Raw genomic sequence first — 24,998 nt, forward strand, 5'->3', positions numbered from 1 at the left:
CTGCTCCTAACCTAGGGAGTTTCTTTGCAAAGTGAGGTTAGAATGATCATAACCTCAAGCCCGGGTGGGGGCAGCGTTTTTCCTGTCACTACTCTGGGAAAATTTGAGTATTGCTTGTCACTCGTTCTGATAGTCGCGTCTCTCTGTGCATAAACACCGAAACTCTTGAGGTTAAGAACCAATTGAACATCTGTTCACAACACACTCATAACCTTAAAATAAAACTATTTAAACTTTGAAATGCTTCGGAAATTTCTCAAATACAGTTCAATTTGTTTTGGAATTGTCTTTATTCTCACTTTACAACGTATGAAATTATTAGAAATAAGAAAATAAAATCCTTCTGATTTTTTGAGGTTAGAATGCTTAAATATCCAAGGTATTGGAACAAAACTGTAAGAGGCCTTTTATAGCTTTTCGGATATGAAATTGAGGATACGAACGATGTTTTTCGGCATTATAAATATTCCCTGAAAGTTCTTTTTAGGGCTATGTGCTACATAACCTTACTTTTCAACATAACCTTTTACTGCTTCATAGCTTTTAAGTATCTTTTCAGCGATTTCGAGAATAATAACCAATTTTCTTGGTCAAGAAGAATCCGCTTATTTAGATCGCAGACACGAAGTTGTTAGAAAAGTCAGAAATTTAGTAATTTACAGTGACTAATCTTTTCTGTAATTCTGCAGCTCAATAGGCAATCAAATGAATAAGCATGCAAGACTTCAAAAAGCTAGTTTTACTCAGCAAAACTTTATTCTTACACCAACGGCAGCAGCATTTCACCGATTTTTAACCTCAAATAGTTTATTTTCTCTTTGTCTCTTCCATCTAATTTTAGTCTAAAGAAAGTGCACTGAGTTAGTTGTTTACTGTAGATGGTATTTGTTTTTCTAGCAATGAAATTTACAAAGTTTAAACTTTCAGCTCTTTTGAGAGGGATTACTTGAAAGTTTTTTTAAAGAATATTTTCTCTTTTTGCAGTCCAAGCTTTTCGAATTTGGAGAATTCATCCAGGAACTTGGATATGCATGAATTGGACTACAATCCGTCAAAGAAGGATCTTACAGATGCTAAAATTCATCATCTTCTGGCTGAGGAATTGAAACCGAGAAGGGTAAATATTCATTTTGATTATTTTCAGAGTTTATTTGAGGTGTTCATTTTTCATTTAGGTTGATTTTGAGGTGAAATAGCAAAAATAAAAAACAAAAATTCAAAATGTTTAAAGAATTTTTTGGTTAGAAAATTTGGTTAAATTTTAATTTGCTATTTTGTCTCGATTAATAACATTTTTTTTTAAAGTCATTTTCTTTTTGGAAAGATAGAAATTTTGAACTATTATGTGTGGATTTCTTTTTAGAAAGTATATAATTTTATTGATTGCAACAGATTCCTCTGTGATTTTTTCGTGATTAAAAGGAACAACTGCCACAATTTGCATGGCACATTGTCACATTTCTTTTATTTATTCTTTAGTTTTTTTTCTTTTAATTTTCTGTCAGAGTGTTTTTTTTTTAAATACACAAAACACTGAAATGTATGTGTTTTGCACGTAAAATCACGGAAAAGTTGTCTAATTGCCAAAGGTTATAGGTTATGGAAAAGTAACACAGTAATTCTATAACTTAGAGTAGCTTTTCACGAGTCTTTTGTCCAAATGTAGCTTGAAGTGAAGAAATTTTTGCAACTGATTTAAAAATTAATGATAAGTGTGTCTTCATTCTCTTATAAGGCTATGAGGTTATATTAAAAAGTGAGGTTATGTTACAGTTAACCTAAACTGAGAGAGGATTTTTGAGGTGAATCTCGAAATAATCTTGTTTTATTTTGTGCTTGAAAACCCAATGAATTTTAGCTTTAAAAGCTAGGGAAAATATTTAAGAGAAATATAGGTTATGTTCAAAATTAATATTTTCCAGAAGACCATAACCTTGTAAAACTTATCTGGAATATATGCCAAGAAATAGTAACAGTAAAGAATTTGCAATAAAAATCATTTCAGATTAAAATTTTACTTATTTAGGAAGCTAAAGAAAATATTTTCTAGGTTATGTAATACTTAAGTGCCGTTTTTATAGCATTTTATAGATTAATCTAAGATAAATAGGGAACAGTAAATTAAACAATGCAAATCTCTATGAATTATGTTAAAAATAACCTCAAAATTGATTTTAACCTCTAAATTGATTTTTGAGGTTAGTGTTCTAAATAACCAAAGCGATCATTGGGATTGTCTTCAGATAACTTAACAATTACAGTAGAGCCCCGCTATAGGCCATCGCTCTATAGTCCACAATTTAGCGACTGTTGATTTCAAAACACAGATTTTAAGTTAGGTTATGTTTTTTAGTACGCGATATAAAATGTTGTCATAATTATTTGGCAAACTTTATTGAGTAGTTGTGACAATTTTGATCCATAATGAAGAGAGCGAGGACAAGTACCACAATCGCAAAGAAAGTGGAAGCAGTCGAGAAATTTCAATACTAAAAGTCGTTGATAATTTTAAAAAATGACATGGACTAGTGCGACCTAAATGTCAAATCTGGAACCAAATACATATGGACTATAGCGGGGCTGTACTGTATTGAGAAAACTAAGATTAAGGTTAGGAAAATCTTCAAACATTAAGAGGTCAAAGAGACCTTTTAAGTAAAAATAACCTCATAAATCTAAGAGATTTTTGAAGTTATGTTTCCTATAATTTTGCAATTTTAAACTACTAACTTATTTAGATGGCTGCAACGTTCCTTTAAGGGACCGAACCTCTCGCACTAACCTCTTCCAGTCCTGGCAACTCTCCGCCATCACCCTCTAGTATCACAGCACCCCCAGTTGCTTAAGAAAACTATCCACTACTTTCTTCCATCATTTTCTGAGGCGTCCTCTCACGCTTGTCCCTTCTGAAAAATCCTCAAGGAGTGTCATCACTTCCTCACCGAAAATTTTTCAACGGGTACTTAGGGAAAAGTAGGGGAAGGCCAAGTAACAAAGATGAATTGGCATGTAACGCAACTTCCTAGGGAATCTTCCTCAGACTCTCCTGGAGAATCCCATGGTAATATGGCACAAAACGGGAACTTTTTCTTAAGGAAATCCCGGGGAACTTTCCGAGAATGGTGAGGAAAACTGAGAGACTTTACCCAGGGATATACCCGTGAACTGCCATGAAAAAGTCTGGGATCGGAAAAACTAGGGGACTTTTCTCAAAGAAATCCCTGAGAACTCTTCGGGAAAGATCGGAAAAACTCGAGGATACTTCTCAGGAAAATTCTTGGGAAAAACCATAAAAAATCCCCACATTTTTTTCATTTTTTATTTTTATATTATTTCTTATCTTTGTATTTCTCTCTTCAATTTTTTCCCTTTTTACTCCCCTGCTCCCTCATACGGCTGCTTGAATTGCCCTATTCATTTATAAAATATTCGATGTTCTATATAAATTTTGCAAACAGAAAAATATCTTGTCTGAAGTATAAGCTTAACTTTTACAGAATTTCCCCCGGATTTCTCCTGAACTCGCCACGGAATTTTCATGTATTTCCGGAAGGAATTTTCCCCTGGATTTCCCTGGAAAATCTTCGAGAATAGCTTGAAAAGCTCGAAGACTCTACCTCGGAAAATTTGTGGGAATCCTCTTCTAGGAATAGCCAGGGTATTTTCCCAATCACTTGTAGGAAATTTCCCCTTTAAGTCTTCAAGAATTCCGGTATCCGGTAGAAACTTCCCCATAAAATTTCCCCTTGAGTTTATCGGGAATTCACTGGGAGCCTGCCGAATTTTCCGAGGGAATTTTTAAGGAAAACTTTCCAAGGAAATTCGAAGGGATTTTGGAAGATGTCGACACCTCAGTCAGGTAATTTATCCAGAGATTCCACCTTAATTCTCGTTGTTAAAATCGTCGGAGATTTTAGGGAGAAAAACCCTGACGTAAATATCGCAATTTCGGTGAAAAACCTTGAGAACGATAATGGAAATTGCACATAGAAATTTCTCTAAGAATTCCATTGAAAATCTCTAGGAAGTTACTGCGTTTTCCGAAAGAAGAAAATTCCAATAGAAGCCCCTGATCTACTTGAAAAGTTTCCACTCTTTGGTGGGTAAAAAAATTCCACTCGAAGTCCTATTATGGGTAATCTTGGAGACTTGTGGAGGAAAATTCCTATAGCACCTGGTTATATTTCTATAAAGATTCCCCTGATGAAATTTCCTTCGGGAGGATTTTTTAATGAGGCGGTAACAGTCCTTGTATGGGAATTTTGTAATTTTTGTGTCATTGTTTCGATCGTCACAATATCTTTGAGTTAGATGGGTTAAACCTCATACTTTCAAATAAATCTTTGTGATTAAACTTAGTAAAACTGTTAAATTCTATCTTTGTGATTAAACTTAGTAAAACTGTTAAATTCTAAGTGTTATGAATCAGATTCAGGATAACCTTATAATAGATTGTATGATACTGGCTATAATAGAATTTGATTTAAGGTTACTTTTAGTATGACTTGACAATTTTTAACCACTTTACTCTAGAAAGTAAAAGCCTAGTCTAATATTTCCTAAAACATCTTTGAAGTTGAGTTTAGTACGCCTTAGTTATATATATTAAACGGCCAAAGCGACGATTCGGCCTTTAATACAGTAACTTTCTAATTTCTATGATATCTTTGAGGTTATGTTTAGTTTATATTTACAATTCTAAAAGGTCTAAGCGATCTTCAGGGCTTGAATAAGAATGACCTTGTTCTGGAAAATATTTAAAGTTCAGTTTGGTGTGAATTCTAACCTCTAAATGGTCGAAGCAGTCGTACGGCATATTATACTCTACGTAACCTCACACTTGAAAATGTTTTAGGGAATATTTTAAATTGAGTTTAATATAATATTTATATTTAAAATTTTCAGAAGGATATAATTGTTGTAAATTGTCCATTCTGTATTTGAGGTTATAATTAATATAACCTTACAATTATTTGTGAGCATTGAGAATTATAAAAGCTGCAATATGCTACAGTGCCTACAGTGCTACAGTGCTAATCTGGATCGGCGTAATTTGGAAGAGTTATTGTCGGTTACATTTAAAATAATTTTGAGGTTATGTATTCATGTGTGTTCAGCAATGAAAATGAATTATCCTGTTTTTTGTTTGATAAATGAACTACAATAGCATAGAATTTTCTAAATGTGTCTTTTTAATCTTCTTTAAAATTCTTATTCTAATTCTACCAAAAAACTTGTATTACATTTTCGAGACGTTGGATAAATTCAAAAAATCCATACGGATAACGAAGCGGACATATGTCATATTGTCTTCCAATAATCCGAATAACAAAGCTGTACGTCATATTGTTCATGTACAGTAGAGTCTCCTAAATTCGAATGCTCGGGGGGTATTTTTGACATTTCTCACCTCCCAAATTCGAACGATTTTTTCAAAACTAACGAAATTTGTGTAAGATTAAATTGTACTTTGAATCAAATTCTCGCACTTTTTCGGAAGTTTTAGTGGTAACGTACTTCCTTTTCATTTTATACGATAATAATGTATGTAAACATTCAGGAAGGAGCACATAAATATGATTTTCATTCACCTAGAATACGAACTTTTTAACATAACCTCACAATTGACATTTTGAATCCAAACGGCGTTCGAATTTGAGAGATTCAGATTTGAGAGACTCTACTGTATATCATTCATAAGTATAATATAACCTCAAAATTAGAAACGTTTACAGAGATATGACTTTGAGGTTAGATTCAACATAACCCCACAATTCAATACAATTTTTTCAGCTGAATAAGAGAATGAAACTCAGAAAACATTAACAAATTCTGTGCGTATTTGTAAATTTGACAAGTATTTTTTTAAAATTGTTTTCTAACAATGTTTTGTCCTTTTCTTTTGTATTCTAACCAAAAAAACAAAAAAAAAAAAACAATGAATCGCTAAAATGGAAAATAGAAAATTTCTTTTAATCATATCTATATATAAATTTTCTCCTTGCAATAATCTCATCCTATGATTGATGGTGTGACCTTTTTTGACGATGGCAGGCTTCTCTGACTATGGTACGAACAAAATAAAAATCAATCCGTTTGATGTGTTATATACTTGTGTTTAAATGGGACTTTTTCTCTCTCTCTCACAATTGTTTTTTTGTATTGTTTGTAATTTAAATAAAACTTTAAGCCTGAGAGGGAAAGTTCGTCGAGAGAGGGTGAAGAGAATTTGGGAGGGAAGGAGATTTGTTTGGTTTTTTAACAATGGAAATTTTAAAGAGTAATTTTAGGATTTGGCAGAAGTATTTGCTGAAAAACAAAAATGCTAAAATTCCTCTTTATATCATCTAACTTTTTGTTTTAATTTTTTCTCCTCCAAAAGTGCTAATCCTTTGCTAAAAAAAAATTAAATAAACTGAGATGTACAAAAGTATAACACAATATCATAAAAAAAATGTACTGTAAAAATATTCATAAACCATTTCATTTGTTTTTTAATCCAAAGAAATCATATAAAAAAATTTTTGTTTCCCTTTTGATAAAATCCCAAAAGTGAATATTTATTTTTGAATAAAATATTTCATTGAGTGTTTATATTTGCTTTAAATGTGCTCATTTGTGATGTGTATGCTACCTCCAGAGTACAACAAAAAAAAAGTTTAAAGAAAGCAACAATTTAATCCCAAATGCATTTTCATCTTCCCTGAATAGCCTAACATTCGAGTTACACTTTGAGTGTCTATCTTATGCAACTTTTTACAATAAATTAAGAACTCGCGGGAAATTGCTGAGAATTAAATTGATTAAATGAGCATCTCTTTAATTTGCAGCATCGTCGCTTAAGCTACAGTCGCCATGCAGTTGATGACAGGGATTTATCGACACAGGTTAGTTTCTTGGGGAAAATTACCAAAGAAATCCTTCAACTTGTCGTCAATGGCTCTCTTTCTTTTTGGTATTTAGGTCAATTACAAGATGCACATGAATATCCGACGAATGGTGAATGATAGAAAGCATCACAAGAGGAGTAAGAGGTTGAACAAGGTATTGGGAATGTTTTTAAGGACTTTTTGAGTAGACTCTTGAAATATTTCTCTATCTCTTAGGATGGCAGTAGCAAGCAGAATCATGTATCCTTCCCGGAATTTCAGCAAAATGGATCAGCAAAGCAATTGCAACACGGTTAGTTGATTTTCTTAAAAGATGTGATAACATTCTGAAAATGTCAAGGGTCATTCTCAAAGGGATTTATTATTTTTTAATTCGGAATACTTAACCGATTCATTACCGATTGCGACCGATGCAATCCTCTTGGAAATTTCAAGACCTTTCCAAAAAATACATATTCAACCAAATCGATTGAAAAATATGCCCCCCAGTGCTCACAGAGCTAGGAGAAATTTTTACCCGAGCTTTCTGAAACCATTTTGCGAAAGCTTCGGAAACCATTTTTGAAAGTTTCGATAACCAAAAAATGGTTATCCATATTCACCACAAGTAGTGAAGATGGCGCTGATGTCTGTGCCAATGCGGGGAGAATGTAAACAAACAAAAACTAGTGGGAATTTCCAAGTATTCCTCACTATTTTTTCGATTTGCGGCTTTCATAAGTCTATTGGTATCGTTTACGTTTACAAACTTTCAATCCTATCGAGAATCATGAAATTCCAAATAAGTTGTCCACTTTTTATTATTGTTCGAACTAACTCAAGCGGGACCTGGGACAGCTTATGTAATTGACCTAAAGGACAATGGGCAAAAGTGGTCTATGGTGCGATCAACAATGAAACCTATATCATTGGATAGGTATTTGTAAAGGCAACAACTTTTGTTCCGGGATCAAAGTTCTAAACTATGGGGAAAAAGTTCTAGAGCATAAAATCGGTTTTCGTGGAAGAAAAATAATCTCTTATACGAAATGCGCGCATTTGCACTGTCTTTTTTTTTAAGGGAAAACATAAATTGTAACGTAAAATATAGCAAATGACTGCATATTCTCGAAATGGATATAAAAGCATAGGGTAAGTGTGCCAAATTTTGGCATAGTTGCATATAAGCGTCGAAGTCCTAAGTTTGAAATGCCATATTTTTAATTCATATTGATATTTTTTGTTACTTCCTTTTCGGGAAGGTTGTGCGGAACCTTGAAAACTAGTTTATCATCTTTGTTTTCTTTAAATCACTTCCTAAAATATTAAAAAATTAATAATAATATGGACATTGCTTTGGGTAATATTTCGGCCACTTTGAGTGAAATACCGGCCACCTTTTTTCTGACCACCTTTTGTGACGCAACGGATAGAAAATTTCAAAACGTCGAACGGAACGAGTTTAATATTTAGTTTGATACGTTTATATGACTCAAGCCCTGAGATCATCCGTGTAATTTGTCCTGATGACCTGAAGAGTAGCATCTCAAATTTACGCGCAGATTCCCGTAGCAATTTGCCCTTCCTGAACTCTTCCAAGGCCTTTTCCACATAATCTTTTTCATAGAAGGGATTGTTTTTTCTCTGTACATTGTAGAACTCAGAAATTGAAGAAAAAAAAAACAAAATGAATAAGAAATTTAGGAAAACAAAAAATGTTGCCTGAATAGGCAACACTACCGCTTACAGAGAGACGCTCACAAAGTATATACTTTTTTTACGCGAAATACAGGATCCAGCTGGGAAATTGTACCTGAAATTTAAAGACTGATTCACTATTAACATAAACAGAAACAATCTTTAATGAAAACTAATCAATTTTCATGAAAAACACCGAAGGAAAACCTTCTGTATTTCACCACAAATCGTAAGACTGCTAGAAACACAATCGATCTGTCACATTTTTTGTAAGACTTATCACATTGAGTTTTTACAACGCAATTTAAATTCAAATTATACCTAAAATTTAACTGTCTTTGTGTTAATAAATCTTAAAATGAATAAATTTTCAAAAGCAAAATGAATTGATTGACTATTCGAAGATAACATACATCATTTTAATTAATTTATTTCCATGGCCGAAATTACACTCAAAGTGGCCGAAATTAGAAGCTGGCCGAAATTTGGCACACTTCCCTTATGTCTTTTCAATGCATAACATGCGTAGGAGGACATTGCAACATAAGGACTCAAAGTCAAAACTTTAATACTTATATCTCAGAGATTTATCAACCGAATTTAATCAATGAATACTCAATCTAAAGGTTTCGAAAAATCCTACAAAACAACGTTATAGATAAGATCACAAGTCGACCGCAAAGGTCACTCCAGGTCATCAAAGTTTTCAAACAATAAGAAAAATTTTAAGTTTCGAAACTATTCAACAAATTTTAATGATCTTATAATATGTATCTCTGATACATTTCATGTGTTATAGAGAGAAATATGGCCCCATTGAATTCTTCGATTTCAGTAGAATCATTACATATTTTGACTTACTTTTCTAAGTGTGATTTATTCATTTATTTTCTTTTGAAATCGTAATTAGATTTTATCTGACTGAATAGCCTTCCATAAACCTTGTTTCCGGGCCGAGTTTCAGCTTTCTACCTTTTCTCAGAGAAGAGTTATAGTGGAAAAAGTCCTCATTTTGTATGGGAACTGCAGGAAGGGGTGGCGGTAAGAAACGTACATTATACACGGTTAAAAAGCCTTCCATTACCCTTGATCCTATGCCAAGTTTCTGATTTCTACTTCTTTTCATAGAGGAGTTATAGTGAAAAAAGTCATTATTTTGTATGGGGGCTACAAGAAGGAGTGAAGGGGGGAAGAGCCTATATACATGGTTAAGGAACCTTTAATAAACCTTGATCTCATACCAAGTTTCAGCTTTCTACTGCTTCTCAGAGGAAAGTTAAAATGAAAAAAGTTCACATTTTGTATAGGGGCTACTGGAAGGAGGGGTGGGGGAAGGGGGTACTAACCATGGATAAATAGCTTAAGTCACATATTGACACCATACCGAATTTCATCTTAATCGGTGCGGCCGTTCTTGAGTAATGCAATGTCAAGATAGTATGTTTTTGAAAGGATAAAGGCGTTTTTACAAGGACTCCCGGCGAATATCGTCCTGGGTCTCGGTAGTTTTTCATCCTACACCATTATCAATAAAATGCGCCTAGTCCTGTCTGTGGTCGCCACATAGATCAACTTCCATACATTTTTGCCCAATGTCCTTTTCATTAGTATTCTAATTACTCTCTTTCGGGTCTAAGAAAATCGATTTGGTTCTAAAAAGGTTTCATTAATAATACATAAAAAGTCTACAACCGAGAACACAGAGAAACATAAAATGGTAATATGAATTTTCAAATACTTTTATAAAATATTGTTCTGTAAACTTTTTAATCATGTTTTTCTTTAATTTTTTATTTTTATTTATTTATTTATTATTATCATTTGATTAGTATTAGTAAAGATATTATGAATTACTTCAAAATATACATATAAAATAAAGATTACTATATTCATTTATTTATTTATTTAGTTAATTCATGTCTCTGTACATAGCTAATACATTATGGGGCTGCAAATTTTTTTTTTTAATTTTTTATTCATTATTTATTTATTATTTTATTATTTACTTTAAAAATGTTTCCCAACTTATTAAAAAATGTCTAGGGATTTTTCGATTCCCGTAGATTTTTGATATTACCCTTCGAAATTTTTGAATATATTTTAAAGCTTATTAACAGAAAAAGTATATTTTTTGATTATTACCTGACAAAATGCAAATATTAATTTAAGGATAATAAGAATTAAAAATATAAATAATTGAATTAATAATTAAAATATTGATTTAATGATTGAGTTTATTATTGGTTATCAATAATAACTGTCAATCAGAGTGTTAATTTTAGAATCACGAAAATTGTTAACAATTTTGATATTACCAAGATTTAATTCATTGTGAACTCTGCATATTTTATCATTCCTGGGGGGGAATTCTGTAACTCTGTGAAGTGATCACCTGTCAAAATTGATGAACGCTTAACTGAAGTGATAGCAAAAGAGATTCTGTAGCTTGCGATAGATTCACGTGAAAGGATCACTTTGAGGTTATGTGTTTCACTTGTCAATTTTTCGGTGAAGATGATGTTATCACTCGGTGAAGTCAGTGGGAATTTTTTCCAAGTTCAACTTAAAAAACAACACCACATCATTTCTAATTCTCAATTATAGTGTTTTTCATTGTTATTTAGTTCAAATATTGATTTATTATTTATTATTTTATTAGTTTTTATTTATTTAATTAGAGTTTATTGAGAATGATAAGATTAGCAAATATATTCAGAACATAACCTCAAAAATTTTAATGGTATCTTTTTTTTTAATTACTTATTTAATTTGATTGAGATTTGACTTAAGTGAAAGATCTTTCATAGCCTATTATGAGCTATTTTAATTTTTTTTTGAAATATTGTTGAGAGAACAAAAATAGCAAACATTCTGAACATAACCTAAAAGATTTAAAAAAGCTATTTTTCTTAATATTATATTGTAGCTTTTGATTTGATTTGGGAGATATTATCCTATTAATTTATTTTAGTGCATTTGAAGTTCATAATTTTGTGATAAATTAAAGCTGAAAAATTCTGAACATAACCTCAAATGTTAATTTTTTTCGTATTTTTTGTCTGATTAAGAATAAAGTTTCTTGTATGTGAATATCTCTGAATTATGTATAGATTCATCTATTGGAAGTAAATTCCCTACCTTTTTGCCTTAATTAGAGTGTCAGCAAATTATCTTTTCCTATTCAATGATAAATTCAAATGAAGATCGTAATTAGTTTTGTCTATTCAGCAACAGTCTGCTGTTGTTCTTACATGCTACATAATCCCTGCCTTAGAAGTCATTTCTTGCTCAACAAATGAGACATGCTCTGGCATAAATTAATGTCTTTTCTGAATAACAGACACTGTCTTGACAGAATTCAAGAGAATGGAAGTAAATTGAGTTTATTGCACTTTCAGTTGACTACATCAATGAGGTATTGCATGAGGATGTTGAGGAAGATCCTAAGCAAAAAGCTGCTGCTCCTGCAAATGCAAATGAAGACTGGGACGATGGATTAACATTCACAGCAAAGGCATCACGTAAGTTTTCCAACTATTTTATCAAATATAACCTAAAAAAAAAAAATATTTTGTGATATTCGTGCAAAATTTTTAGGAAAATTCATTCTTGAATACTCAATTGGGAAGATAATGTGGATATTTTGCTGTTTTTATAAATGTGTGAATGTAAAAACGATAATAAGGGAAGAAATACTAAAAAATTAAATTAGAGAAAAAGCTTTCAGTTTTTGTTTTTGGAGGGAAAATTGAAATTTTAGTTTGAATTGAGAAAAATCAATTTTTTTGTTCGAAAAATCAAATAATTCGAAATTAATTTTTGTCTTTGATTTCTTTTTTTCTTTTCTTTTGATCACACAAACACCGTAAAAAGCGCTTTAATCTTTGGTTTGCCACTTAATAAAATGAACTTTAATCTGGGTAAATATTATTGTGTACAAAGACAAAACTCAAAAAAAACATTTTTTTTTAAAGAAAAGTCGTGATAAAAATTAACTATCATGTTCATGTTTCATTTCTGTTTCTACTAAATTTCTCCTCAATTTGAAAAGCAAAAAAAAAACCGCAATTGAACTTATTTAAACATCTATCTAAGTTTTTTTTTTGGTGATTTGTGTTAGTCCCTTCTCTATTTTTTCCCACTTTAGAGTCTCTGAATTTGTTCAAATTGAATGATTTTTTTAGGCGTCTCTTTTGAACAAATAATTTTATATACTGAAAAAAAAATCCCATAATTTAATTGTCAGAATGCAAATTAAATGTGGCATGGTAAAAAGAATCATCTTCATCACACACGAAAAAAAAATCAGCATGATTGAAAAGTGAAATGAAAATTTCACACTTTCGAAAAAAAAAGGAAATTGGAACACATCATGAAAGCTTTATTTCTTAAAGACTTTTGCTGTGTGTGTGTGTGTGTTCTTTTTGGAAAACTCTTTCCATCTATTTGTACTTGTACCTCTCTTTCTCTCTAACATTTTCACTATTTCCTCTATCTCAAAATTGTGGCAATTTAGGTGCACAAAATGTTTCTTTCGTGTTCAAGCTGTTGAAAAGTTCTTCAATTGCAAGGGCAGAAGCACATTGATCGTCAAATCATTGATCGAAATTCTCGAATTCATGATAATATAGTATTTACCGATTTACAACCGATTTGATCCGATTTAGAAATCCCTTAGAAAACCGAAAATTGAAAATCGATGAGGAATATTGGAAACCAATAATGCTTATCGGTTTATAACCGATTCATTACCGGTTCATTAATGATTGAAACAGGTTCATAATCATTAGAAATTCCAAGACCTTTCCAACGAGCCCAAATGTTATACCATTCAGTTGAGAAATACTCTCTTTAGTGACTTTGAAAAACCATTTTTTAGAGTACTTTCAACCGTATTTTCGCATATGGACAATATAACCGCCTACGTAACCTCTAAAACATATCTAAAAAGAGGTGACAAATTATCCCATGGCTTGCGAAATACTTGAAATCGTGACTAAAGACACTTTATACCTCAAAAGCACTTTTGCATAATTTACTGATTACCGATTCACAACCGATTTAAACCGAATCATAAATCACCGAAAAGGCTTGGGAGTAATAAAATTAATTTTCGAATGAAAATGAAGTATCGGTTAATTACCGATTTTAATAGATTTAGAAATCCCTCAGAAAACCGAAAATCGAAAAGAGGACCGATAATCCTTTTCGGTTTATAATCAATTCATTACCGATTCATAATAGTCAGAAATTTCAATACTTTTTTAACCACCCCAAACAACCATACAGTTGAGAAATACTCTCTTTTAGTGACTTTGAAAACCATTTTTTTTTAATAATTCACAAATTAACCGTATATTCGCATCTAGACGAAATATCCACCTAAGTAATCTGTATAACATATCTAAAAGTATGTTGTAAAATGTCCCATACTTTGCGAAATTCTCGAATTCGTAACTAAAAGCACTTTTTATACCTTAAAAACACTTTCGCTACATTTAGCGTTTACCGATTCATATCCGACTTAAACCGAATTATAAATCACTAGAAATATACTCCAAAATAGCTTAAGAGTAATGGAATTCATTTTCGGATAAAAATGAGTTATCGATTATGAATTGGTTCACAACTGATTAGAACCGGTTCAGTTTTCAGGTTCCAGGAGTTCAGGTTTCTCTGTGGAGTTTGAGAAGTAATGTTCGGTTAAGAAACACGTTCTCTAGAACCTTTTTAAGCTTTGACCTTGAAAAAACGGTATTAGGAGGGATTCAACGGATTTTTCGTATAAGGACGAAATGTTCGCCTGGATAAGCTTTCCGGGATGGGTTGGGGGGAAAATGAAGGGCATATTAATGGTCTTAGGGTCGACTTATAGGAGGGTGTTCGAAAATTTCAAGTATCTGTCTCTAACCGTTTTGGGCGCTAAACGTGATAACGGCTGGACCGACAGACGGACAGACAAGCGGACGTACAAACAGCGTGACATAATTTCTCACAGAATCGTCTGAAACGTGAAAATGTTGAGAAAATGGTCTCCATTGATCGACGCTTTAGTGGTGTATTTGAACTATTTCAACTGTATTTGTATTATTAGCTGAAGTCAAAGTGACAAATTCAGTCTAATTCTTTATTCTTCAATTTGACTTTATTTTGCCAACGTTTCAATCCTGAATGAGATCTTCTTTTGGGGCATTATAGTTCTTCAGAGAGCAAACGTCAGGGAAAAGACATAAAATGCACTACTTTTAATTATCACAGGAAGCTCCGACAGGTCACTTCTCATCACCAAATGAAAACAGAGATAAAGACCAGTAGGGAAATTCTGTAACAGTATGACAATGTCATATGACAAATTTATAATTTTCTAAGTGGTAGATTCGGGAGAAACAATAAAAAAATCATCTCATATCAATTAATAAAAGCTTCATAGTGCTGTTTGCAATGGAACTTTGATGATCGTTGGATATTAAATTTATCCTACTCTCGAATTTACCATGAAAACTTATCATATGACATTGTCATACTGTTACAGAATACCCCTCCAGATGAAGTCAGTCAGTGATCTAACCGCCCAAGAGCCAACGGTCTTGCGTATTGCGCTACTGAGATCCTTTTTTTTTAAATAATTTTGTATTGTTTCTTTAATAACATTTGAAATATTCTATGCAGGGGTGGGTTGGATAGTTCAGGCAACTGAAATTCCTACTGATTTTCATGTATTAATTTGTCAAAATTTTGTATCTTCGAAGGCCATTAATTTGTGAAACTGCCCCATGCCCTAAATGCTAAACTATTCAAGTAAATAAAAGAGATTTTTGAAATATATTCAGCCAGGTTGGAAATTGCAAGGTCTTTAAAAAAAAATCCAAATTTAAACAAATTAATTGAAAAATATGCCGTCCAAAGTGGTTTAACTTTGACCATCGAAAATTCCGTATCGAAATGATTTTCGAACATAGTTGTCTGAGGACGAAAAATTCACCTTGACTACCTCCAAACATATTCAAAGATGAATAAAATTCTAGGAGCTATTTTCGAAATAAACAAAAAAACATGGTTTTGGAAGGGTGGGAATGGCTCCGTTCAGTAATAACCTTTCGAAGAGACAAAGCCACTCCAAAGCTAAGCCAAAACTATTCGAAAGTTTACCTGAAGCCCAAAGTGGAAGTTAACGTATTCGACGCTTTAGCGCTGTTTACTCTGCCATTTCGAATTTCGATATTCTTGACACTTCAATCGTCAACAATTTCAACAACAGTGTTCAGGATGGCAGAATGTTTGAATTGCAATTTTATTAAGATAAATGTCCTTTTCATGAACTTAATCACTTCTTTTTGTGTAACTCGTTGGTTTAAACGTTCGAACTTCCAACGGGTTTTTAGGTAAATTCTCTCTGATACACCTTAGAATCGGTAAAGGAAAATCCTCAACCAGAGATAGCTCTCAAATCGAGAAGGTTATTACTGAACGAGAGGAATAGGTGTAAAGGTAAAGCTTATTCCAAAAATCTTTAGTACATAACCTTAAATCAGTTAATGATACATTGTATTACTGAAGATCTTATGCTTAGTTGAGGCACATAACAGTAAATTGTTACAGTAGAACCCCGCTATAGGCCATCGCTCTATAGTCCACAATTTATCAATCGCTGATTTCAAAACACTGATTTTAAGTTAGGTTATGTTTTTTAGTACGCGACATGCAATGTTGTCATAATTATTTTAATATTTTTGGGAAACTTTATTGAGTAGTTGTGATAATTGTAATCCATAATGAAGAAGCCTAAAAAAATGGCCTATATCAGGGCTCTACTGTATACAACTTCGCCTGTGATTTGTGTCTCGGCTAACAGTTTTTCAACTGTAACGATTATAGAGCTTTTCCCCTAAATTAAAAGCAAACTCGAAATTGAAGAACTTTTCTCAGCTGAAACGAAACTAAATTTTTAAGTTGGAAAATTTGTCTTTTGTTAATTTTCTTTTACGTTGTGTGATTTTTTTTTGTTTTTAAGTTTGCTATTACAATTCTTTAAGTAACATTGTAAGACGTTAAAGGATGAGGATCCTAGCATTATATGTTATGTCTGAATTTTTCCATTACACGTCTCAGCGCCGTCTTATAATTCTCTAATTGCCAACATTGCGAATCTACCGGGATTTGATGCGTCCAAGGCTCGTTTCGTAAAGCATTACGCTTCCAAAAGTAGTCTAAATGAGAGTGAAGCAAGTCAGGAAGTTGCTCCAACGGCAGCTGAACTTATTCTTCCCTGGCGCCATGAGAATTCGTACCATAATTTCGGTACGTGTTGAAATTAGCCAGAAATTTGTTTTTATTCTTAATTCAAAGACGCCCAGTTCTTAAAAAAATTATTAATTCGTTTTATTGGAAATTTTTTTTTATGATGTTTTTGTTGAGCCAAAAGCCAATTGGTTTGTTTTTTTGTTTTGTTTTTTGTTTTTGAAAAAAAAATTAATTAAGCTGAAATTGGATTTTATATAATTATTTAGTTTTGGAAAATTGCTTGTATATTTTTACTGGAAATTTATTGTCCAGTCGAAAGAAAACAACTGTCATGTTCGTTTTACATTTTGAGTTATTTACATAAAAGAATTAAAAAAAAAAACAAAAACTAATTAAAGCTTGCAGACTTTGCAAACTTATGAAAATAAACAGCAATTGGACGCTTTTAGATAATTTAGATGAGGCTTTTTTAGTGCAGAATTAATTAGGAGCTTGTTGTAAATGGATATATTCTTTAATTAAAAAAACTTTTGTAAATTTTTCATCGTGGTTTTCCATTTAATTTAAAGCTTTTACTTTTGTGTAAATACATTCATTTAATCTTCAGTATTTTCCGCATTTTTCTGCATGTTTCAAATATTCTTGCATTTTCCATGAATTTAATATCATTCTGCGAGATTGATGGGAAAGTATTTTCACATATTCTTTGTACATATTTCCATAGCATATTGCCAAATACATGTTTGTTCATATTTTTTGTGATATAAATACAATATTCCTCTCTTGAAATGTTTATTTTTTCCCACAAAAACCCTTTATATGAATGTCATTGGCATTTTCTAACGAAAAAACCACGCTTGAAGCTCTCTGAAGACTTTGAGGAGTTTTTTTTTGTATTAAATTAATAATAATTAAATTGTGTCAAAATTAACAAAAGAAACTCAATTCATATAGGGAGCTTCAGGATGCGGAAGTGGTGGTTAGGAAATGCAATTAAAAAAATTTAAAAGAACCGCACGTTTTTTATCTCACATAATTTTATTTTATTTTTTTTTATATTTTTCACTGTAGGTGAAATTGATAAAAATCCCGTTGAAGAAGATAAGCGACTGTCTAAAGAATCCGAAGGTATAAGTCTTGATTTTTTTTATGTTTTTCTTTTTGTAGTTGTGAATGTGCAATATGTTCTACCAAAGTCCCCTCACAACCTGAAAAGTTTTCACATTAAATCCTTTTTATTGAGTGATAATTGTATTCAGAAGTAACCTTTCGAAAATACAAACTGGAGTTTGCGGATCTGCCGCCAGAGCGTTGGTGGTACTTTCTGGTCGAAATTTCGATATCGAAAGAGCGTTCTCTGTAGGCAAATTCTGTAAAGCTTTTGCCATAAGACAAATTTCGTTCGAATTTCAGGAGAGCTTTTTCGATGAAGTGATTCTGTAATCGTGTTACTACCAGTAGGGGAATTCTGTAATTTTTGTGGCATTATCACGCGTGAGTTCGAAACCTGACAATGCCAATCGAGCTTTTATTTGACATATCATATGAGTTCGAAAATGCAATTCACTGATTTTTTATGAAATGCCTTTACTTAGTGATATTATGCAAATAAAGTCTGTCTTGGTTGATTTGTTTAATAACATTCATTGTCATTTTAATTGCCAGAAATCTCAAATATGTGACTTCTGACAATGTCACGTGAGCTGAAATGGTAATGCCACGAATACAGAATCGCATTTTCGAAAAAGATCTCCTGAGATTCAAACCCAATTTGTCATATGGCATTGCCAGAGCATTACAGAATTCCCCTCCTGATGTTGACTTGAATAGCTTTTCTGAGGAATCTTTAATCGTTAGTAGATGGCGCATCAAGCTGTTGTTAAGTTCAGTGAAGAGTTCAGAATTTAGATTCGTGCTGAATCGGGTAATTCGAAATTCAGTTTCAATAAACAGCGGCGACATTTTCTGCAAACAGATGTAAATTATTGGACTTTTAGCTGAGACACCTTTAGGCAGATAAAATACGAATGTCTCGGCTGAAAGGTAAATAACTGCGCATAATATTAGGGGAAAGTACTCTCCCTGCGAACGTTCATGCTTTCGAATAATGAAAATTTATTTTATATTTCCCAAGAGACTTACAGATACTTCTCACATAATTATCAATAATTGGTAATAAGCTAACTAATATTTAATAGAAATGTGTAAGTTTCTTAGGAAAAATAAAGGAAAATTCATATTATTCGAAGGCATGAACGTTCGAAGGGAGTGTATTTTCCCCTACTGACATTTGAAAAATTTGAACTCAATTTCGAATTTTATACTTAGTTTTAGCTCAAGTTTTGGGAAGATTGATTAAACGAGTGGCTTTGTAATTACGAGGGAATTATGATGTGACAGGAAATTACATGCGCCACCTTGCAGAATTACCAAAAAGTTCCAATGTCTTTTTGACGTTTAAAACCCAATTTCGAAATCAATCATTCAATTTTTTTCGAATTTCAATTGGGAATATTCGACAATTCTTCGAACAATGTTTAAATTTCGAAAGTTTACTTCTGAATACAAGACTTCTTTTTATGCAAAGTGATTTTAGCAAAAATTTTACCCCAGTGAAAGTGATTTAAATTTTTCCTCCTTTTAAATGTGTTTGTTTTATAAGTCCTTTTTGTTTCAATTTAATTGCAGCATTCGTTCTTCATTGTTTTAATTGAAAAGCATTGAGAATCATTTTGAATTTCTTCAGAATTTTTGTGTTATTTGGAGGAGAAATACTAACTTATTAACTAAATACGATGTAACTGAAAGAGTTGCATCCTACTCGATTTTTATTGTGTTTTTTTTTTTATTACTATTTACAACGAAAAGCTTATTCAGGTGGTGTGTGTGTGAGAAAAATTCATCTTAAAAATACTCGTATTTATTTCTTTGATCCTCTAAAAATATGGCAAAGAAATTCCATAATGTCTTTTAAATTGAAAATTCCTTACTAATGAACAATTTCTGCCTTATGTTGAAATTCATGTAGGAGATGAAAGAGTAACAACACCAACAGCTACTGAGACAGTTTTACCATGGAAACGTGGTGAGGAAGAAGGTGAAAATGGTGCTTTGAAGCAAAATGAATTTCCCGCTTGGGCATCTAATAAAGAGTACTTAGCTTATAATTCACCAAGTGCGACTTTCTTAGGTAAATATCATTCTTATCATCATAATATCTTTAATAAATTAACCCCTTCAACTGTACCCCATGTATCATAGTTGATGTTTGAGTAAGAGTGATTTTATGTAAGGACAGCGATTTTCTGCAAAATTGCAACTCTTTGGAATTTTCTAATTGATTTTGTCCTGGCACGGGATTTTATTAAAAAATAGTATGCACTTTTAATACGAAAAGTGCGCGAAAATGTATTTACAAAATGCTTACATGAAGAATTTACTTTCATTTTCATCTTTTAAATTTTTCAACAAGATTTTCCATAACAGGAGTGAGAAAATTGCAAGTGTAAACAGCATCTTGCGAACATTGAGTTCTCGAGATACGATTTTCTAATAAAAAATTGCTGGTATTTTTCAACACGCATAGAAAATAAATAAAATCTCTTTTGGGCTGGTAATTTATCAAATAAATAAGTAAATAATGATCTGAGATGCGACCTTCTTAGAATCAGCTGATTTCTGTCAAAGTTTCTGGTAAATCAAAAAGTATCGATTACTGTCAAATGTCAATTAAGTCAAATTGTAATTTAGATTTTTAAACCGTTTGTGGCAGTAGCGGAAAACAATTTTGAAAAAGGACGTGAACTTTTGAGGAACACCACCGATCTCCGTACCGATCGGTGCCACTCTGACTGGTCTCACAAGATAACCTATAAAGAAGAATATTGCATTCTTACCAGGTTGTTTTTGTCAAATTAGGGTGAAGGGAACGTCTATTGACACTTTAAGAACTCGTGTCAGCACCTATTGACACCCTACTCCGTACCATTTGGGATATGAAATTTGAACATTTCTGTTTATAGTAAAAGGTATATTACAGAAAAAACATTATATTACTGATATTTTACTAGATATATTAAATAATTTTCAACATTTTGACAAAAGTGTCAATAGGGGTTCCCTGTCGAACAGACGTTCCTCCGACCCTATCTAGTAAAGTCCATTGAGAAATGGTCGGTTTCTGTTAAATATCAGTTGCGTCAATTCGCAGTTGAGTGTGTAAAAATGTTGTTATTTAAAATCCGACAAAGAAGTTTATAGAACTGCCAAATTAAATTTGACACCTGTCAAATATAGACTTTTTAAAATCAGATCTAGATCTAACAGTATTTTTAACACCTGTCAAAAATTATTAAATGTCCTTTAAAGGCGGATGCAAACTTCTTAACAACTGATACTGTCAAGAATTGAATAGAGCTGTCAAATTAAGATTGATACCTGTCAAATGCGAACTTTTTCAAGCAACAGCTAAAAATGTTTTTAACATTTATCAAAAAGCAGTAGATACTTGTAAAGTCGCATGAGATCTTCTTAGTAACTGATACTGTGAAGTGAGGAACTGAATAGAGCTCTCAAATTAACTTTGATACCTGTCAAAAGCAAACTTTGACAAAAAGCAAATAACAGTATTTTTTACATCTCTTAAAAAGCTGTGGATTGTAAAGGGAAATGTGATCTTCTTCTCAGTTGATATTTGTCAAAATTTCTCGTCAAACTAATAAAAATGATTGATTACTGTCAAATGTCAGTTATATCATTTTGCATCTGAGAGCTTTAGACCTGTGCTATTTAACCCTGTAACGTCCAATTTTTAAATATGCAAAAAAATGTAGTGTGATAATTTTTTCTAGACTAATTACGGTTCAATAAACTCAAAAATACCATCCGTTCTTCATTTTCTCTTTAGTTTAGGCGAAAAATGCAGAAATATAAAAAATTTTGAAACTCTTTTTGCTTCTAAAATTCACATTTTTACTTTTTTCAAATGTTTTAAATAAAATACACATATTAGAACGACATATCTTTCAGTAAAAAGTAAATTTATTTTAGTAGTCAGATTACTTTAAACCGGTATTTTTGTTTATTTTGGAAATGAGATTTTTTCCGCAAAAAAAATCTACTTTTTCTTTGACCTGTCACACAAAACTTTGGATAGCAATTAAACGAGGAGTCAAAATGAGTTCAAACCTTGAATGGATGTTAGCAAGAGTATTACCGAGGGTACTATAGCAACTCTGAATAAATAAAACCTTTATTGTCGCTGTAAATTTGATTTTTGTAATGCTACCCTGCAGTGGCTCTTAACCGGTAGAGGGTTAAAATCTGGCTAGGAACTGAATAAATCTGTCAAATTAAGTTTGACACCTGTTAAAAGAAGACTTCTTGCAAACAAGAGCTAACAGTGTTTTTAACATCTGACATAAAGCAGTAATTGTCCTAAGGTGGATGTGATCTTAGCAGCTAAATATCTCTCAAGGTCGCTAATAAATTGTATCAAAAATGGGGTATTACTGTCAAATCTCATTTATGTGAGAGCAGCTCTAAGTTCTAAATTAAAAGCTGTTGAAGAAACAAATCCGTCAAAAGATTGACACCTGCTTTTTATTTCAAACAACAGCGAAAAGTTTTGAACATCTGTCACAAAGCAATAGATATCTGTAAAGGCATCTACACATTGGGAGCAATTTTCGTCAAAAATTGCGTTTTTGACAGAAATTTGACGTTTCCCTCTACAACGCTGCAGGGAATTTCCTTCGAAAAAGCAATTTTTGACAAAAATGTCTCCCAATGTGTAGAGGCCATAAGGGGGAATGAGATCTTCGTGATCTTCGCGGAATGAGATATCTGCTGACATCTGTCAAAGTTTCGGGTTAACCCTTTAAGGACGAGAGGGCCAAAAATGAAGGGTCAAAAAAATCACTTTTTTCTGACTTTTTAGAGCAAAACACAACTTTAGATGACCGTGGGAAAAATTTCATTTTTGGGTCACCGGTGACCCAATCGTCCTTAAAGGGTTAAGTCTATGAAAAACGACTGATTACCATCGAATATGAGTTAAATTATTTTGCAGCTGAGAAATTTAAACCATTATTTAAAGTCTGGAGAAGACTTGAATAGATCTGTCAAAATTAAGCTCAAAGCTCTGTCAAAGTTTCGGGTTAGGTCTTTCGAAAGTAGAACTGCCTAATATCAGTTAAATCAACTTGCACTTGCGTGTTTTAAACCGTTGTAAAATAAAATCCTCAAGTTAAACAGATTCGTCAAATTAAGTATGACAGCTGTCAAAGCCAGGTCGCTAATGCTTGACAGTTTCTGTCAAAAGCAACATTATCTGTCAATTGTAAAATCACTCTTACTGTAATTTTGTCGTATATTGCTGTTTTAAATAATATCTACCACATTTTAAATAATATTGAAATTTTTATGATAATTTTCCCTACAATGTGAATCTCCTTTGATGTTTATCACAAAAATTGGAAAAAAAAATTTCAAAAAGGATTATGCATTGCAAGAAAAATCTATTACATTTTATTGCTTGAAATATTGAAAACAATTTTCTTAAAATGTATTTTTACTCTGAATTTGTTATTATAATTGGATCCCTATGATATTGAAGTTCTCCTTTTGCCTTTACTGCCTCAGAGGAACATTTTAGACTTTCATTAGCGAATGAATGCTACTAGAATTTCATGTCATCATCTTAATTGCTATTTAGTTTTTTTTTTATTATTTTCATTGATTTTTTTTTTGAATTTTAATTTGGAAAAATGCACAATCTTCCCTTGAAGGGGGAAGATTTTGGATTACCGAGTTGCATTTTTCTACGTAACAAATTATTATTATTTTTTTTATGTTGATGCACTAAAAAAAAAGAAGTAATAGTTCATTTTATTTTGGACGTTTTTTTTGTAATAGCATCATTTAGCTTGCACTTTAACTGCATCTATCTCTCTCTGTATGTTTATTTGGCGCGCACGCACAAACCCGTCCTTTGTAGGTGGGCTAACAAAACCTAAACAGGCAAAGTCTGTGATAGGTCTCTTCCGGCGAGAATCTTCGGGATCGGGTTCAGCCCCAGCTGCAAATCCCATCACCGGCAGTGACTCGTCCATTCAGTTGGACAGCAGCGTGGGATCTGCACAGATTTCGACGCCGACAGGAAGGGGAGCAGATAAGAGATCAGCGTCAATTTGTGCCATCACAGATGATCTCAGGCCCAGTACAGGACCCTTCCCCATCACTGCCAGTCATCGCAGAAATACACGTCGAGGCTCAATGTTGGAAATTAGTGGGTAAGTGTCTCTCTTCTGCCCCTTCTTTTACTGATGATTCCTTGTCAGCTTCTATCAGTTACAATGCCTTGATGACTACTATCGCATGAAGAGGATGTTTTTGATCCTCTTGCTGATATATTTTCTTTGAGAAAAATATGAAAATTTACCCATATTTTACTATATATTGTCTATTGAGATTTTTTTCCGTTTCTATATTGTGTTTTATAGTAAGGTAATACTATTAGCATTCTTGACATATTATTTATCCCTTTTGATATCAACAGGAAAGTATTTTTGTTGGCTTTAAAATTTGGATTTCTTAAGAGGAACAACACAGTTTATATAAAAATCGTTTGAGAAATAACCAGTAAATAGTGACTGTAATAATTGACCTTCAAATAATCTTGAAAGCTTTTTTCAAGGTCATTAACATATACACACAAAATGCATATTTTTATGGCCTTATAAACGTATTAAAAATTAACGATTAAGCCGTTATCGAAGTCTCGAGACTTCGACAACGGCTTACTCGTTAATTTTTCGAAAAAGGAAAAGGTATCGCTTTGAACAAAATGGTATCGATTGTTGTAGTTTTGATCAGTTTTTAGAGTGTTGTAGTCTAGGCTATAAAGTTGACAAAAAGTGACGTGGGCTCGCTGTAGTTAAAATAGAACCTTGTTGCGGAACGCGGATATACCCTAATTTAAATGTAGAATTAAAATATTTGTATTTACTGCAACGTCCCGATTCAGTCAGCGATATTTATCAATAATGTTAAGTCATAAATAGCACCGCAAGTGACTGAATCGGGGAGTTCGGCTAATATTGTGCCCAAATAAAGTCTAGTGTCTGTGAAGCATTGTGTTTTTTGAGCTTAAGAAGCTACATTGGTGTCAGAAGTGTAAAGTGAATTAAA

At 32.3% G+C, this 24,998-nt stretch overlaps 2 protein-coding genes across 8 annotated transcripts in view; both read left to right on the plus strand.

The window, feature by feature from the left end:
* Nucleotides 1-24,998, plus strand: part of LOC129806141 (Na(+)/H(+) exchanger beta-like) — a 185,523-nt gene that overhangs the window by 114,767 nt on the left and 45,758 nt on the right. The window lies entirely within an intron of this gene.
* The window catches only part of LOC129806137 (sodium/hydrogen exchanger 3), a 92,498-nt gene that overhangs the window by 41,274 nt on the left and 26,226 nt on the right, over nt 1-24,998 (plus strand). For 2 of the 7 annotated variants that reach the window (XM_055854508.1, XM_055854512.1), the window contains exons 12-20: nt 985-1,117; nt 6,055-6,069; nt 6,831-6,887; nt 6,964-7,044; nt 7,107-7,182; nt 11,966-12,088; nt 17,880-17,936; nt 19,837-19,998; nt 23,806-24,100. In XM_055854508.1, coding sequence (XP_055710483.1) covers nt 985-1,117; nt 6,055-6,069; nt 6,831-6,887; nt 6,964-7,044; nt 7,107-7,182; nt 11,966-12,088; nt 17,880-17,936; nt 19,837-19,998; nt 23,806-24,100 — 999 coding nt within the window. The remainder of the gene's footprint in view (nt 1-984; nt 1,118-6,054; nt 6,070-6,830; nt 6,888-6,963; nt 7,045-7,106; nt 7,183-11,965; nt 12,089-17,879; nt 17,937-19,836; nt 19,999-23,805; nt 24,101-24,998) is intronic. The other 5 variants (XM_055854509.1, XM_055854513.1, XM_055854511.1 and 2 more) reach the window with 3 other exon arrangements.

Source organism: Phlebotomus papatasi, chromosome 3 (genome assembly GCF_024763615.1).
Source record: "Phlebotomus papatasi isolate M1 chromosome 3, Ppap_2.1, whole genome shotgun sequence".
In the NCBI taxonomy this organism is placed as follows: Eukaryota; Metazoa; Arthropoda; class Insecta; order Diptera; family Psychodidae; genus Phlebotomus; species Phlebotomus papatasi.